Source organism: Ranitomeya variabilis, chromosome 5 (genome assembly GCF_051348905.1).
Source record: "Ranitomeya variabilis isolate aRanVar5 chromosome 5, aRanVar5.hap1, whole genome shotgun sequence".
NCBI lineage: Eukaryota > Metazoa > Chordata > Amphibia > Anura > Dendrobatidae > Ranitomeya > Ranitomeya variabilis.
In genome coordinates, this window is record NC_135236.1 from 413,869,288 (window position 1) to 413,881,826 (window position 12,539).

The 12,539-nt window shown below is 43.6% G+C and overlaps 1 protein-coding gene across 4 annotated transcripts in view; it reads right to left on the reverse strand.

The window, feature by feature from the left end:
• Positions 1–11,932, reverse strand: part of HMGA2 (high mobility group AT-hook 2) — a 494,709-nt gene extending 482,777 nt beyond the window's left edge. For 3 of the 4 annotated variants that reach the window (XM_077265189.1, XM_077265186.1, XM_077265190.1), the window contains exons 1-2: positions 11,498–11,932; positions 8,403–8,492 (exon numbers count right to left, since the gene is read on the reverse strand). In XM_077265189.1, coding sequence (XP_077121304.1) covers positions 8,403–8,492; positions 11,498–11,605 — 198 coding nt within the window. In that variant the 5' untranslated portion in view covers positions 11,606–11,932. Of the gene's footprint in view, positions 1–1,512; positions 4,024–8,402; positions 8,493–11,497 lie in introns of those variants that run through there. The other variant, XM_077265187.1, reaches the window with a different exon arrangement.
• Between the last annotated feature and the right edge of the window lie 607 nt (positions 11,933–12,539).

Genomic DNA, 12,539 nt, shown 5'->3' on the forward strand with positions numbered 1-12,539 from the left:
GACCTCTGCTGCATCCCACTGCACGGCCACCTCAATTCCTTCCACAGCCGGACACCACTACAGCACCACCACCATGCCGAATGCAGTTGGACATCCCACCGCCACCACCATGACTTCCACTGCTCCTGCTTGGACCTCCTCCACTGACACCACGATGCAGCAGGACCCTGGCATGGCCTTCCGTACCGCCACCTCCACGATGCAGCAGGACCATGGCATGGCCTTCCGCTCTACAAGCGCTATGGACTCTGGCATGGCTGCACGCTCTACGAGCGCTATGGACTCTGGCATGGCTGCACGCTCTACGAGCACTATGGACTCTGGCATGGCTGCACGCTCTACGAGCACTATGGACTCTGGCATGGCTGCACGCTCTACGAGCACTATGGACTCTGGCATGGCTGCACGCTCTACGAGCACTATGGACTCTGGCATGGCTGCACGCTCTAAGAGCACTATGGACTCTGGCATGGCTGCACGCTCTAAGAGCACTATGGACTCTGGCATGGCTGCACGCTCTACGAGCACTATGGACTCTGGCATGGCTGCACGCTCTACGAGCACTATGGACTCTGACAGTGCAGCCGGACCCTGACAGGTCACCCGCCACCACGCCATGCCATATGAGTCCACCAAGACCTCCCACAACCAGGCAAACCAAAAAGAAAACACAGGAAAAAAACAAACAAAGGACTCTTAGCATTCCTCCCCCTTCACCTCCCAATGTGTCTAATGTCAGGTTTGTCTCACCCTTCCAGTGCATCTCAAGCCTCTCATATGTCAAGCCCCATCCCCGAACTTCCAGACCCTTCTAGTTTCATTGCCCCTTTTCCTGCCACCTCTGCGTCGTCCGCGGTTAGCCAGGCCTTAGTGCTTCACCCCCCCCGTTTACATCACTCTACCCCAAGCCAGCGCACTAAATAAATTTTTTGGTTGTTACTAAATAAAAAAAAGTTTGATTTGCCACAATTATGTTTGGTTTATTGTGTATTCCGCCGCCGGCAACACACACCGTGCGCCAAGAAACTTCGCCACACACTTACTTTTTGGGCCACATCATATCTCCAGTAGTTTAAAAAAAAAAAAATTCAGCTTTGTGTGTCTTTAGTATACAGATATGAGGTGGGCCAAAAAATATTACATGTATCTCCATAATCTCTTTTTGTCTGTTACTAGTGTGGCAGTCTGAAGAGAAAATGGTGGAAATACAATGCAGACCTCTACTGAACAGGTCAGGTGTCAAAAAGCTCATTAGTTATGATACCTGACCTGTTCAGTAGAGAACTGCCTTGTATAACCACCATTTTCTCTTCTTTATACATAATCTATTACACACAAATTGAGGGGACAATAGTGGTCACACACTGCATATCTATGCTCACCTGCACAGGTGTCAGAAATAGTGAATTCATGAGGCTGTAATATGTGCATCATGAATTCATTATTTCTGACACCTGACTTGATGATTATAGATAGTGTGACAGTCATTGTCTCTTCAGTTTGTGTCGAATGGATGCAGCAGAACAGAATCAGGACGCAATGACGTCAACAAACTTACCAATAAAGCAACATGGCTGCCATAACACTAGAAGTACGTGGCCAGTGTTTTATATCAGTATATGTAAGCCAAAACAAGGAGTGGAACAATTAGAGTTAAATTATGATATTAACATAATAACTAAATAGCACCTCGGCTTTTAATCACCCACTTCTGGTTTGGGATTACAAAAAATGATATTAAATACAGATCAAATATTGCAAGTTTAGTACAGGCTTGGTTTGGAGAGGAAAAAGATAGGAGACACGGTCAACTCAACCAAAACGAAAGTTTATTAATGAGAAATATTATCATTGCAGAAAATAACTGGTACAGATCGAATTACAACTGGACATTTACATAACATTGTCCTGCCATGACACACGTCCAATATCTGAATCAAAAAAGGCCGCAACTTGGTCCCGCATGTGACCAACTGCTGCAGTTGACCGCAGCGGGTGATGCTGGAAATCGGGCAGTGGGTGTGCAACTGGTTCATCCAGTTCAATGTTGGGTTGCTCCTTAACCCCTTCACCCCCGGAGCTTTTTCCGTTTTCGTTCCCCTCCTTCCCAGAGCCATAACTTTTTTATTTTTCCGTCAATTTGGCCATGTGAGGGCTTATTTTTTGCGGGACGAGTTGTACTTTTGAACGACATCATTGGTTTTAGCATGTCGTGTACTAGAAAACGGGAAAAAAATTCCAAGTGCAGTGAAATTGCAAAAAAAGTGCAATCCCACACTTGTTTTTTGCTTGCCTATTTTGCTAGGTTCACTAAATGCTAAAACTGACCTGCCATTATGATTCTCCAGGTCACTACGAGTTCATAGACACCTAACATGACTAGGTTATTTTTCACCTAAGTGGTGAAAAAAAATTCCAAACTTTGCAAAAAACAAAACAAAACAAAATTGCGCCATTTTCCGATACTCGTAGCGTCTCCATTTTTCGTGATCTGGGGTCAGGTGAGGGCTTATTTTTTGAGTGCCGAGCTGGCGTTTTTAATGATAGCATTTTGGTGTAGATACGTTCTTTTGATCGCCCGTTATTGCATTTTAATGCAATGTCGTGGCGACCAAAAAAACGTAAATCTGGCGTTTCGAATTTTTTTCTCATTACGCCATTTAGCGATCAGGTTAATGCTTTTTTTTATTGATAGATCAGGCGATTGTGAACGCGGCGATACCAAATATGTGTAGGTTGGGGTTTTTTTTTATTGATTTATTTTGATTGGGGCGAAAGGGGGGTGATTTAAACTTATATTTTTTTTATTTTTTTCACATTTTTAAAAACTTTTTTTTTTTTTCTTTTGCCATGCTTCTATAGCCTCCATGGGAGGCTAGAAGCAGGCACAGCCCGATCGGCTCTGCTATGCAGCAGTGATCATAAGATCGCTGCTACACAGCAGATTTGCAGGTGTGCTGTGAGCGCCGACCACAGGGGGGCGCTCACAGCCACCGGCAATCAGTAACCATAGAGGTCTCAAGGACCTCTATGGTTACAATGGAGGAGCATCGCCGACCCCCGATCATGTGACGGGGGTCGGCGATGCGCTCATATCCGGCCGCACGGCCGGATGCGGTAGTTAAATGCCGCTGTCTGCGTTTGACAGCGGCATTTAACTAGTTAATAGGCGCGCGCAGATCGCGATTCTGCTCGCGCCTATTGCGGGCACATGTCAGCTGTTCAAAACAGCTGACATGTCCCGGCTTTGATGTGCGCTCACCGCCGGAGCACACATCAAAGCGGGGGTCCCGACATGTGACGTACTATACCGTCACATGTCGGGAAGGGGTTAACCATTATATAATTATGCAGAACCACACAGGCTTTGACCACCTCTTCGACTGTTTCCACTTTTAGATTAATGGCTGATGCAAGAATGCGCCATTTAGCGACCAGAATGCCAAAGGTACACTCTACAGTTCTTCGGGCCCTGGTCAGTCTGTAGTTAAAGATCCTTCTAGTGTGGTTCAAGTCCCGACTGGAATAGGGCTTCAGTAGGTTTTCACACATCTGAAAGGCCTCATTCCCAACCATAACAAATGGCACTGGTGGTCCTTGAGTGTTGGGGAGAGGTTCTGGCGGGGGAAAATTGAAATTGTTGTCCATATAGTCTGGGAATCGTTGCCACGTCCAAAAGCTCCAATGTCCACGGCGATGAAGCGACAGTTCGCATCGGCAATTGCCATGAGCACAACAGAAAAGTATTTTTTGTAATTGAAGTACTCCGATCCTGTTCTGGCTGGTTTGATAATGCGAATGTGCTTTCCATCCACCGCTCCTAAACAGTTGGGGAAATCACACACACTCCAGAATTTCTCCGCAATTTCTAGCCACATGTCCAAGGTGGGTAGGGGTATAAACTCATCCCGGAGCACATTCCACAAAGCCCGGCAGGTGTCCACAACTATTCCGGACAGGGTGGATATTCCAAGCCGGTATTGGAAGTGTAGGGATGATAAACTCTCTCCGGTGGCCAGAAATCTGGAAGAAAAACAAACACAAAAAACATTACAATCTATTCTTTTTATGGTGTGGTTACGCTAAAGAAAGAAAGGAAAATACCCCAAAAATACATGTCTGAAAACACTAAATTTGGACTGTCATTGGTTTAGATTTTGAACGTACCTTAATGTAACCAGCAGACGTTCCTCGGGTGGAATCGCTCTACGGAGCTGGGTGTCCTGTCGCCGTATGGCTCCTTGGACACGAGACAGCAAATCACGGAACGATTCTTGCGACATTCTCGTGTACTCCTGGAATTTCTCTGGGCATTCAGCTCGGCATAGAGCGTGTGGTAGGCTCCACAGCTCTCACGCAATTCAATAATGGGGTGCCTCCAAAAACGCCTACGTTGTCTCCTTCTCCATCTTTCGCGGTTTCGGTCTTGCTCCCAAGCAAAAGCACAGGCCAGAAACATCTTGAAGCTGAAATCCAGGTTGAAATAAAAGCTCTCCATGCGAAGATCCATCATGACACAGGATACAGTAGCAAGCTGTTAAAATTTAAGTAGCCGTAGGGTCTAAATATAGAGAGACCATCATATACGCCCACTATAGTCCCATTGGTGGTGTCTGGTTATCTAGATTTTTCTCTTGTGAAATTTCTCATCATGCGCACCAAAAACGCAAACGCAGGAAAAAACGCATGTAAACGTGGCGTTTTTTTAAACGCATGCGTCAAAAAAACGCCGCGTTTGTACGTGTTTATATGCGTTTTTTCCACCACTTGCGGATGCGTTTTAAACGCTGCGGATTTAAACGCAAATGTGAAACTAGCCTTAATTGGATTTTAACATATAATTTTCCATTTTAACTATACTATCAATAAAATTTGTATATTTTTATGGCATCTAGCTTCCCTGTTGCTCTGTTTGATGTGTTGACTTCTTTTGGAAGCGCCAATTAGGCATTTTCCCTCATTTCTTTGAGGATTCGATAAAAAAATAACCTAGACATGTTTGGTGTCTATGAACTTGTAATGACCTGGAGAATCAAAATGTTAGGTCAGTTTTAGCATTTAGTGAACCTAGCAAAAAAAGCCAAACAAAAAACAAGTGTGGGATTGCACTTTTTTTGCAATTTCATCGCACTTGGAATTTTTTTTCCTGTTTTCTAGTACAGGACATGCTAAAACGAATGTTGTTGTTCAAAAGTACAACTTGTCTAGCAAAAAACAAGCCCTCACATGGCCATATTGATGGAAAAATAAAAAAGTTATGGCTCTGGGAAGGAGGGGAGCGAAAAACGAAAACTCAAAACTGAAAAAAGCTGGGGTCATACAGGGGTTAAGGGCATAAAAATTAAAATTTGGAAAATCGCGAAATTTACAAAAATGTTGCCAAATTTCCGTTTTTTTCACAAATAAATGCAATTCTTATCGAAGAAATTTTACTGCTATCATAAAGTACAATATGTCACGAGAAAAGAATATCAGAATCACCGGGATCAGTTGAAGCGTTCCAGAGTTATTACCTCATAAAGGGACAGTGGTCAGAATCGAAAAAATTGGCCCGGTCAGAAAGGTGAAAACAGGCTGGGTCGCGAAGGGGTTAAAACCACATCTTGAAAGAGGGATCAGTTGAGTACTGTTTTTCTTGTTACTTTTGCCGATATATTACATGTTCTTTATGCATGCACCACCCAGAAGAGATCAGACGAGGCCATTACTGGGGATTTGGGTTGAAATAACACAGAAAAAAGTGACTTGGTGCCTGGAATAACCCTTCTTTTTTGGAAACAATGCATTGATTTGCATGACCAAATCATGCCTGCTTTTAACGCATAAAGTGTGCACTATCGCGCATCATTTTCGAGCATGCGTGCCTACTGGAGGTGGACATTCAGAAGTAGTAGACGTATACACCTGAAAATGATGCGTGGCAGAGAGCACGTTCACTCTGCTGGCACCATTATAGCCCCGTCGGCGCATACATCTGAATCCCGTTTTTTTCGGGGGACTTCGGACATAAACCCCGAAGGGTCAACTGAATGGGTGCCTAACGCCATGTAAAAGCATCCTCTAGCAAACCTTCAACAGAGAGCAGTTGAATGTTCCCTTAAAGATGAACAGACTGCTCTCCTGACATGTCTGTTTCAGTTAACAATAATAACCCCACCGATCAGTTGTTCCCAGTGCCGTCAGCCAACTAATATGATCAGATGCAGAGTGGAACTACAAAGCTTTGTCAGTTGCATAGTGATAATGCACATCAGATACCTATTGATACGAATAGGCACCGTATGTGAAGTACCCAGCAGAGGTCACAATACATTTGAAGGAACTCTGCTGTGCAGCTTCGCAATTGATCACATGCAGACTGTCGACATTGGGAACAGCTGGTTTTCCACCCTCCGCTGATTAAAAATTTATATCTAGCCTAATGATACGCGATCAATATAAAAGTCCCAGACAACCCCTTGAAGAACTTGTTGTCACAACTTACACTGTTCAATCAGTGGTAACATTGCTAAACAATGAAGGAACACACCTTTGGTGATACTGCGTCAATTTCAAAATCTAGGAGGAATAACAACAATGACTTGATGTAGAGTTCTGAGAAAAGATACCCCAGAAATGTTGTTTTATGGTGAATATGAATATTAAAATACACATTAGGAGAGGTGTCAGGTTCTCTTCCAACCCAACCCACTCTAATGGAGAGTGACAATGCATGTGGAGCCATCTATCCACCAACTATAAGACCTTCATTTTAAAGATTCATGGAGCACCAACTTGTCAGACCTACAATGATTATACTTCTGAGGCCTGGATCTCACATAAGCGAGATACGGCCGAGTCTGCAGGTGAAAACCCAGCTCTGGCGCAGGCACTCTGGAGCGGAGCGTACAGCCGCATAGCAATACATGGAGCTGCACGCTCCACTCTGGAGTGCCGGCGCCAGAGCTAGGTTTTCACCTGCGAGACTCGGCTGTATCTCGCGTATGTGTGATCCCGGCCTGACATGCAGAATTCACATTTTCATTCACAAAATCTGCTTTTTCAAAGTCCTTTTCTAAGTTTGTCATGCTGCTAGCTCATGAATATCACAGTATTAATCAAATCAATGTTTCAAAAAAACTGTAATTTGCTAGTAATATTAGTCAAGGGAATACAAGTCTTTTTCACACAATAAACTCTAAACATGCAAAGCTGTTGTGAAACATTCCAAGGACAGTTTGGAAAAATCAAACAGAAGTTGTGAAAGTGAAGAACAACCAGAAAATACATAGGAAAAGACACAGCAAACAGGTGGGCATCCAAAATTGCTGCTAAACTATCTTCACTTGGTGAAAGATTGGACTATTATTCCTTAAACATGTATTCTGAACAATGTTTTAATTGCTAATTATATCTATTTTAATGAAAGGAAGCTAAATGTGGCTAAACAATGTAACACAAACAATGCACGGATTGCAAAAATATAGATCTGAAGATATGTAAGTTTACACACTCAAAACAAAAAATATATACATTTAAAAATATGAGGTATAGTTTTATGGCACCCATAAAAGACTCAATGTGACCTTAATTGTATTCAGATCTCCTCAAAATATAAAGCGCATGAAGGACCTTAGATGCCCTTTCCAAACTTAGAAACTGAAAAAGCATGCTGCATGGCTATCTGGAGAATCATTGTCTATACAGTGAAACATTTAAACATAGTCCTGATATGTTTTCTTCTACACAACTGGAAGCTATAGAATTCAACTAATAAACATTACATGGTGAACCCTAGGAAAAGCCTTGCTACTTGATGCGAGCTTGTAAAGCCTCAACCCCCCACAGATTAATTACAAGCCATGATAGCTTTAAAGGTAAAAGGGTAATATTTATAAAAATTACAGGGAAATGCACATTTCATTTTCTGCCAAATTAACATTAAGCTCAAGCATATAGATAAGATCAAACGATATGTGCAGACTGGAACATCTCATTTTGTTCCAATGATGTTGTTAAATAATAAAGGAAGCAGCTGACTTTGCAACATGACAACTTTGTGGGTGTTCGTTGTTATGAATGACCCTTAGAATGTCTAGTTTTGTTATTTTAGTAGCATTGGTGTAAATGATCACACTGAATGATCAGCTAATGGAAATTACGGTACATATGCACCTCATGTTGGAGAAAAAAAAAAATCTGTACAATCACAACTGTACAGACAAAAACAACAAGCAACTACCTTATGGTATGGAAGTTATTACACTGATACCTCTGCACTGTAATAAACGTGTGTGTGTGTGTGTGTGTGTGTGTGTTTTACAGAACTAATTGTTGTAGATTTTGGACAGCTTCTCAGCAATCCTATAGTACAAGCATACATTCATGGAAGTTTCTGTGGAAGCATGTGCTGATAAGCTCACCTTTTGTGCTGATTTTGAAGGACCTTTGTTTTTGCTCCCTTTAGGTCTTCCTCTGGGTCTTTTGGGTGAGGGTTCCCCAGCTGCTGGCTCCTGAATGCAGAAATAAACTTGATATACTGGAAGGAATTTAACCATGACATACAAAGCCATCCACAACCTGTCTCCTCCATACATCTGTGACCTCGTCTCCCGGTACTTACCTACACGCAACCTCCGATCCTCACAAGATCTCCTTCTCTACTCCCCTCTTATCTCCTCTTTCCACAATCGCACACAAGATTTCTCTCGCGTATCACCCCTACTCTGGAACCCTCTACCACAACACATCAGACTCTCGCCTACCATCGAAACCTTCAAAAAGAGCCTGAAGACCCACCTCTTCCGACAAGCCTACAACCTGCAGCAACCACCGATCAACCAAACCGCTGCATGACCAGCTCTATCCTCGCCTACTGTATTCTCACCCATCCCTTGTAGATTGTGAGCCCTCGCGGGCAGGGTCCTCTCTCCTCCTGTACCAGTTATGACTTGTATTGTTTAAGATTATTGTACTGGTTTTTATTATGTATACCCCTCCTCATATGTAAAGCGCCATGGAATAAATGGCGCTATAACAATAAATAATAATAATAATAATAATAACAACAACAACATGGGAAATTATAGTGCACTCTCTAAAGGCATTTAAACCTTTTTCTGCCATGATATACTGAACTATTAAAACCTTAGAGAAACATATGTAACTAATGTACAAATACATTAATTTGCAGGAAAAGAAAACATTTACACATTGAGATAGGCAGTAAAAATAAAGTTGTGCACTTAAGGACTGTAATATTTCCTAATGAATTGCATACAGCTTATCATTGCATAGATACAGCAGAAAAAAAATGTGATCTAATGTTGTGCAGTTGAGACCAACACACCAAATATACGGTAAGTGTTATATATAAATATATACATAAGTGAATGTATGTAAACAAAGCCCTTGTTTTGGTCAGATCAACATATTCCCCTCACTCTGCAAACACAGCATCATGTGACCTGATTACAGCATAGTATCATCAACCAGATGACTACAATGTTATTTTCATGGTCCTTCTGGAGATTTCCTGAACCCTAGAGCTGAAACCTCTGGTGTTCTATTCTCTCCTTACATGTGAACATTCATATCCAGCAATGATAAGACAGTACCAGGACACCACCAGTGTCTAAACCTGCTTTCCCTGCCTGTAAAACCAAATACTACCAGTGGTGAAACATTCAGTAGTCTCTATAAATACCCTTTGAATGAAAGCATGCTTGGTATCCAGAAACAAATATATCTATTATTTGTAAGCTTGCTAAATTCATTGGAATTCCCACAGGTTCTGAACAAAAACCTGGCTACTATAGGGTAATGTGTGTGTTCTTGTACTGTACAGTGCCTGTGTGAGGCAGATATCCCCATATATTCTTGTATTGTATGATATGGTGCCTGTGTGAAGCAGATATATACATGTATTCTGTGTGAGGGAGATACACTTGTATACTTGTATTATATAGTGACTGAGGGAGATACACATGTATTCTTGTATAATGACTGAGGGAGATACACATGTATTCTTGTATAATGACTGAGGGAGATACATAGTATTCTTGTATTGTGACTGAGGGAGATACACATGCATTCTTGTATAATGACTGAGGGAGATACACTTGTATTCTTGTATAGTGACTGAGGGAGATACATAGTATTCTTGTATATTGACTGAGGGAGATACACATGTATTCTTGTATAGTGACTGAGGGATATACACAGGTATTCTTGTATAATGACTGAGGGAGAGAGATACATAGTATTCTTGTATAGTGACTGAGGGAGATACACATGTATTCTTGTATAGTGACTGAGGGATATACACAGGTATTCTCGTATAATGACTGAGGGAGAGAGATACATAGTATTCGTGTATAGTGACTGAGGGAGATACACATGTATTCTTGTATAATGACTGAGGGAGATACACATGCATTCTTGTATAATGACTGAGGGAGATACACTTGTATTCTTGTATAGTGACTGAGGGAGATACATAGTATTCTTGTATAGTGACTGAGGGAGATACATAGTATTCTTGTATAGTGACTGAGGGAGATACACATGTATTCTTGTATAGTGACTGAGGGATATACACAGGTATTCTTGTATAATGACTGAGGGAGAGAGATACATAGTATTCTTGTATAGTGACTGAGGGAGATACACATGTATCTCACATGGGTTCTTGCATTGTACAGTGCCCGTGTGAGGCATATATACAGTATATTCTTGTACTGTATGGTGTCCGTGTGCGGCATACATTCTTGTATTGTACGGTGTCCGTGTGTGGCATATATACGTTCTTGTACTGTATGGAGGCCGTGTGCGGCATATATACGTTCTTGTACTGTATGGAGGCCGTGTGAGGCATATATACGTTCTTGTACTGTATGGTGCCCATGTGCAGCATATATACATTCTTGTACTGTATGGTGCCCGTGTGCGGCATATACACGTTCTTCTGCTGTATGGAGGCCGTGTGAGGCATATATACATTCTTGTACTGTATGGAGGCCGTGTGAGGCATATATACGTTCTTGTACTGTATGGTGCCCATGTGCGGAATATTTATATTCTTGTACTGTATGGTGCCCGAGTGAGGCATATATATATTCTTATACTGTATGGTGCCGTGTGAGGCAGATATATACACATGGATACCTTTGGTGCAGCCAGCTTGCCATGGAAGTCCTATTGAAGAGGTCAGCACGACCACGGGGTGAGATGTTTGGCATTCAGTGCAATATTGCATTATGCAGCCAAGAGGACAGAGAGCAGTTCCCCTTCCCCCAAGTCACGGTGAGGAGCTGGCACAGGGAGACCCCCATGGTGGACTTGTATGAATGAGAGCGCACAGTGCAGGGAGTTCTGTGCTTCCAGCCCGCAGTGCACCATAATTGTGTGAGGTGAGAGGTAAAGTGTGCGCCTTGTGCGGTGCAGCCAGGCAGTGTGCGCCTTGTGTGGCAGTGTGCGCCCTGTGAGGTGCAGGGTGAGGTAAGGATGCAGTACTGACTTTTTGCGGTTTCCGAGGTCTTCCCCTCGCTCTCTTCGGTGATTCTGATGAGGGGGATGCAGGATGCTCCACAGATGTGGACTGGCGGCCACTTTCCTTTGAACTCATGGTAGCTGCTCTCCCCCAACGATGATCTGCTGCACCTCCAGGGATCCACGCGAGGAGCCGCCGCCGCCGCCGCCGCACCGGACGTCCTGCTGCTGCCACCAAAGTGAGAGGAGGAGAGCGCAGCGCTGTGTCTCCTGAGGTCCTGAGCCCAGGGCTTCCCTACACACTGCTGCTGGCAGACAGGGGGATGGCTAGGAGATATGTGATGTGACGGGGACAATGGAGGTCACAGGGCAGCGGAGGTAACGACTAGTGAGCGCTGACACAACTCTGCTGCTTGGCTCTGGCCACATATAAGTATTGCTGAACGGCCACACGTGTGTGTGATTTGGGGGGTAAGGGAGGGCTTGTGTTTGTGTGAGTAGGGCATGTGATACAAGGCCGGCCCACGGATTATAGTGGGATGGGTAAAAAAAAACACCTTTACCCGTGGGTGGAAAAAATAGGAGGAGGAAAGCGGAGAAGGAGGCAGCGAGTGGAGGCTGGAAGCCGGCCAGATATAACACAAGTTACACAGCAGCGCTGCTGGTGAGGGAAACACGGGGGCTACCTCATGTGGCTGCATGGCTACAAGCACTGAGTGGCCCGCTCCAAGCCAGGGAATCCCTCCTGAGGAGGCGGCGACAACAGAGCGCTGCATGTGTGGACATGTACTGGCTGTATACAGCACGTCTACAACTAGAGCGCAGCGCTGCATGTGTTATATCGGGACATGTACTGGCTGTATACAGCACGTCTACAACTAGAGCGCAGCGCTGCATGTGTTATATCGGGACATGTACTGGCTGTATACAGCACGTCTACAACTAGAGCGCAGCGCTGCATGTGTTATATCGGGACATGTACTGGCTGTATACAGCACGTCTACAACTAGAGCGCAGCGCTGCATGTGTTATATCGGGACATGTACTGGCTGTATACAGCACGTCTACAA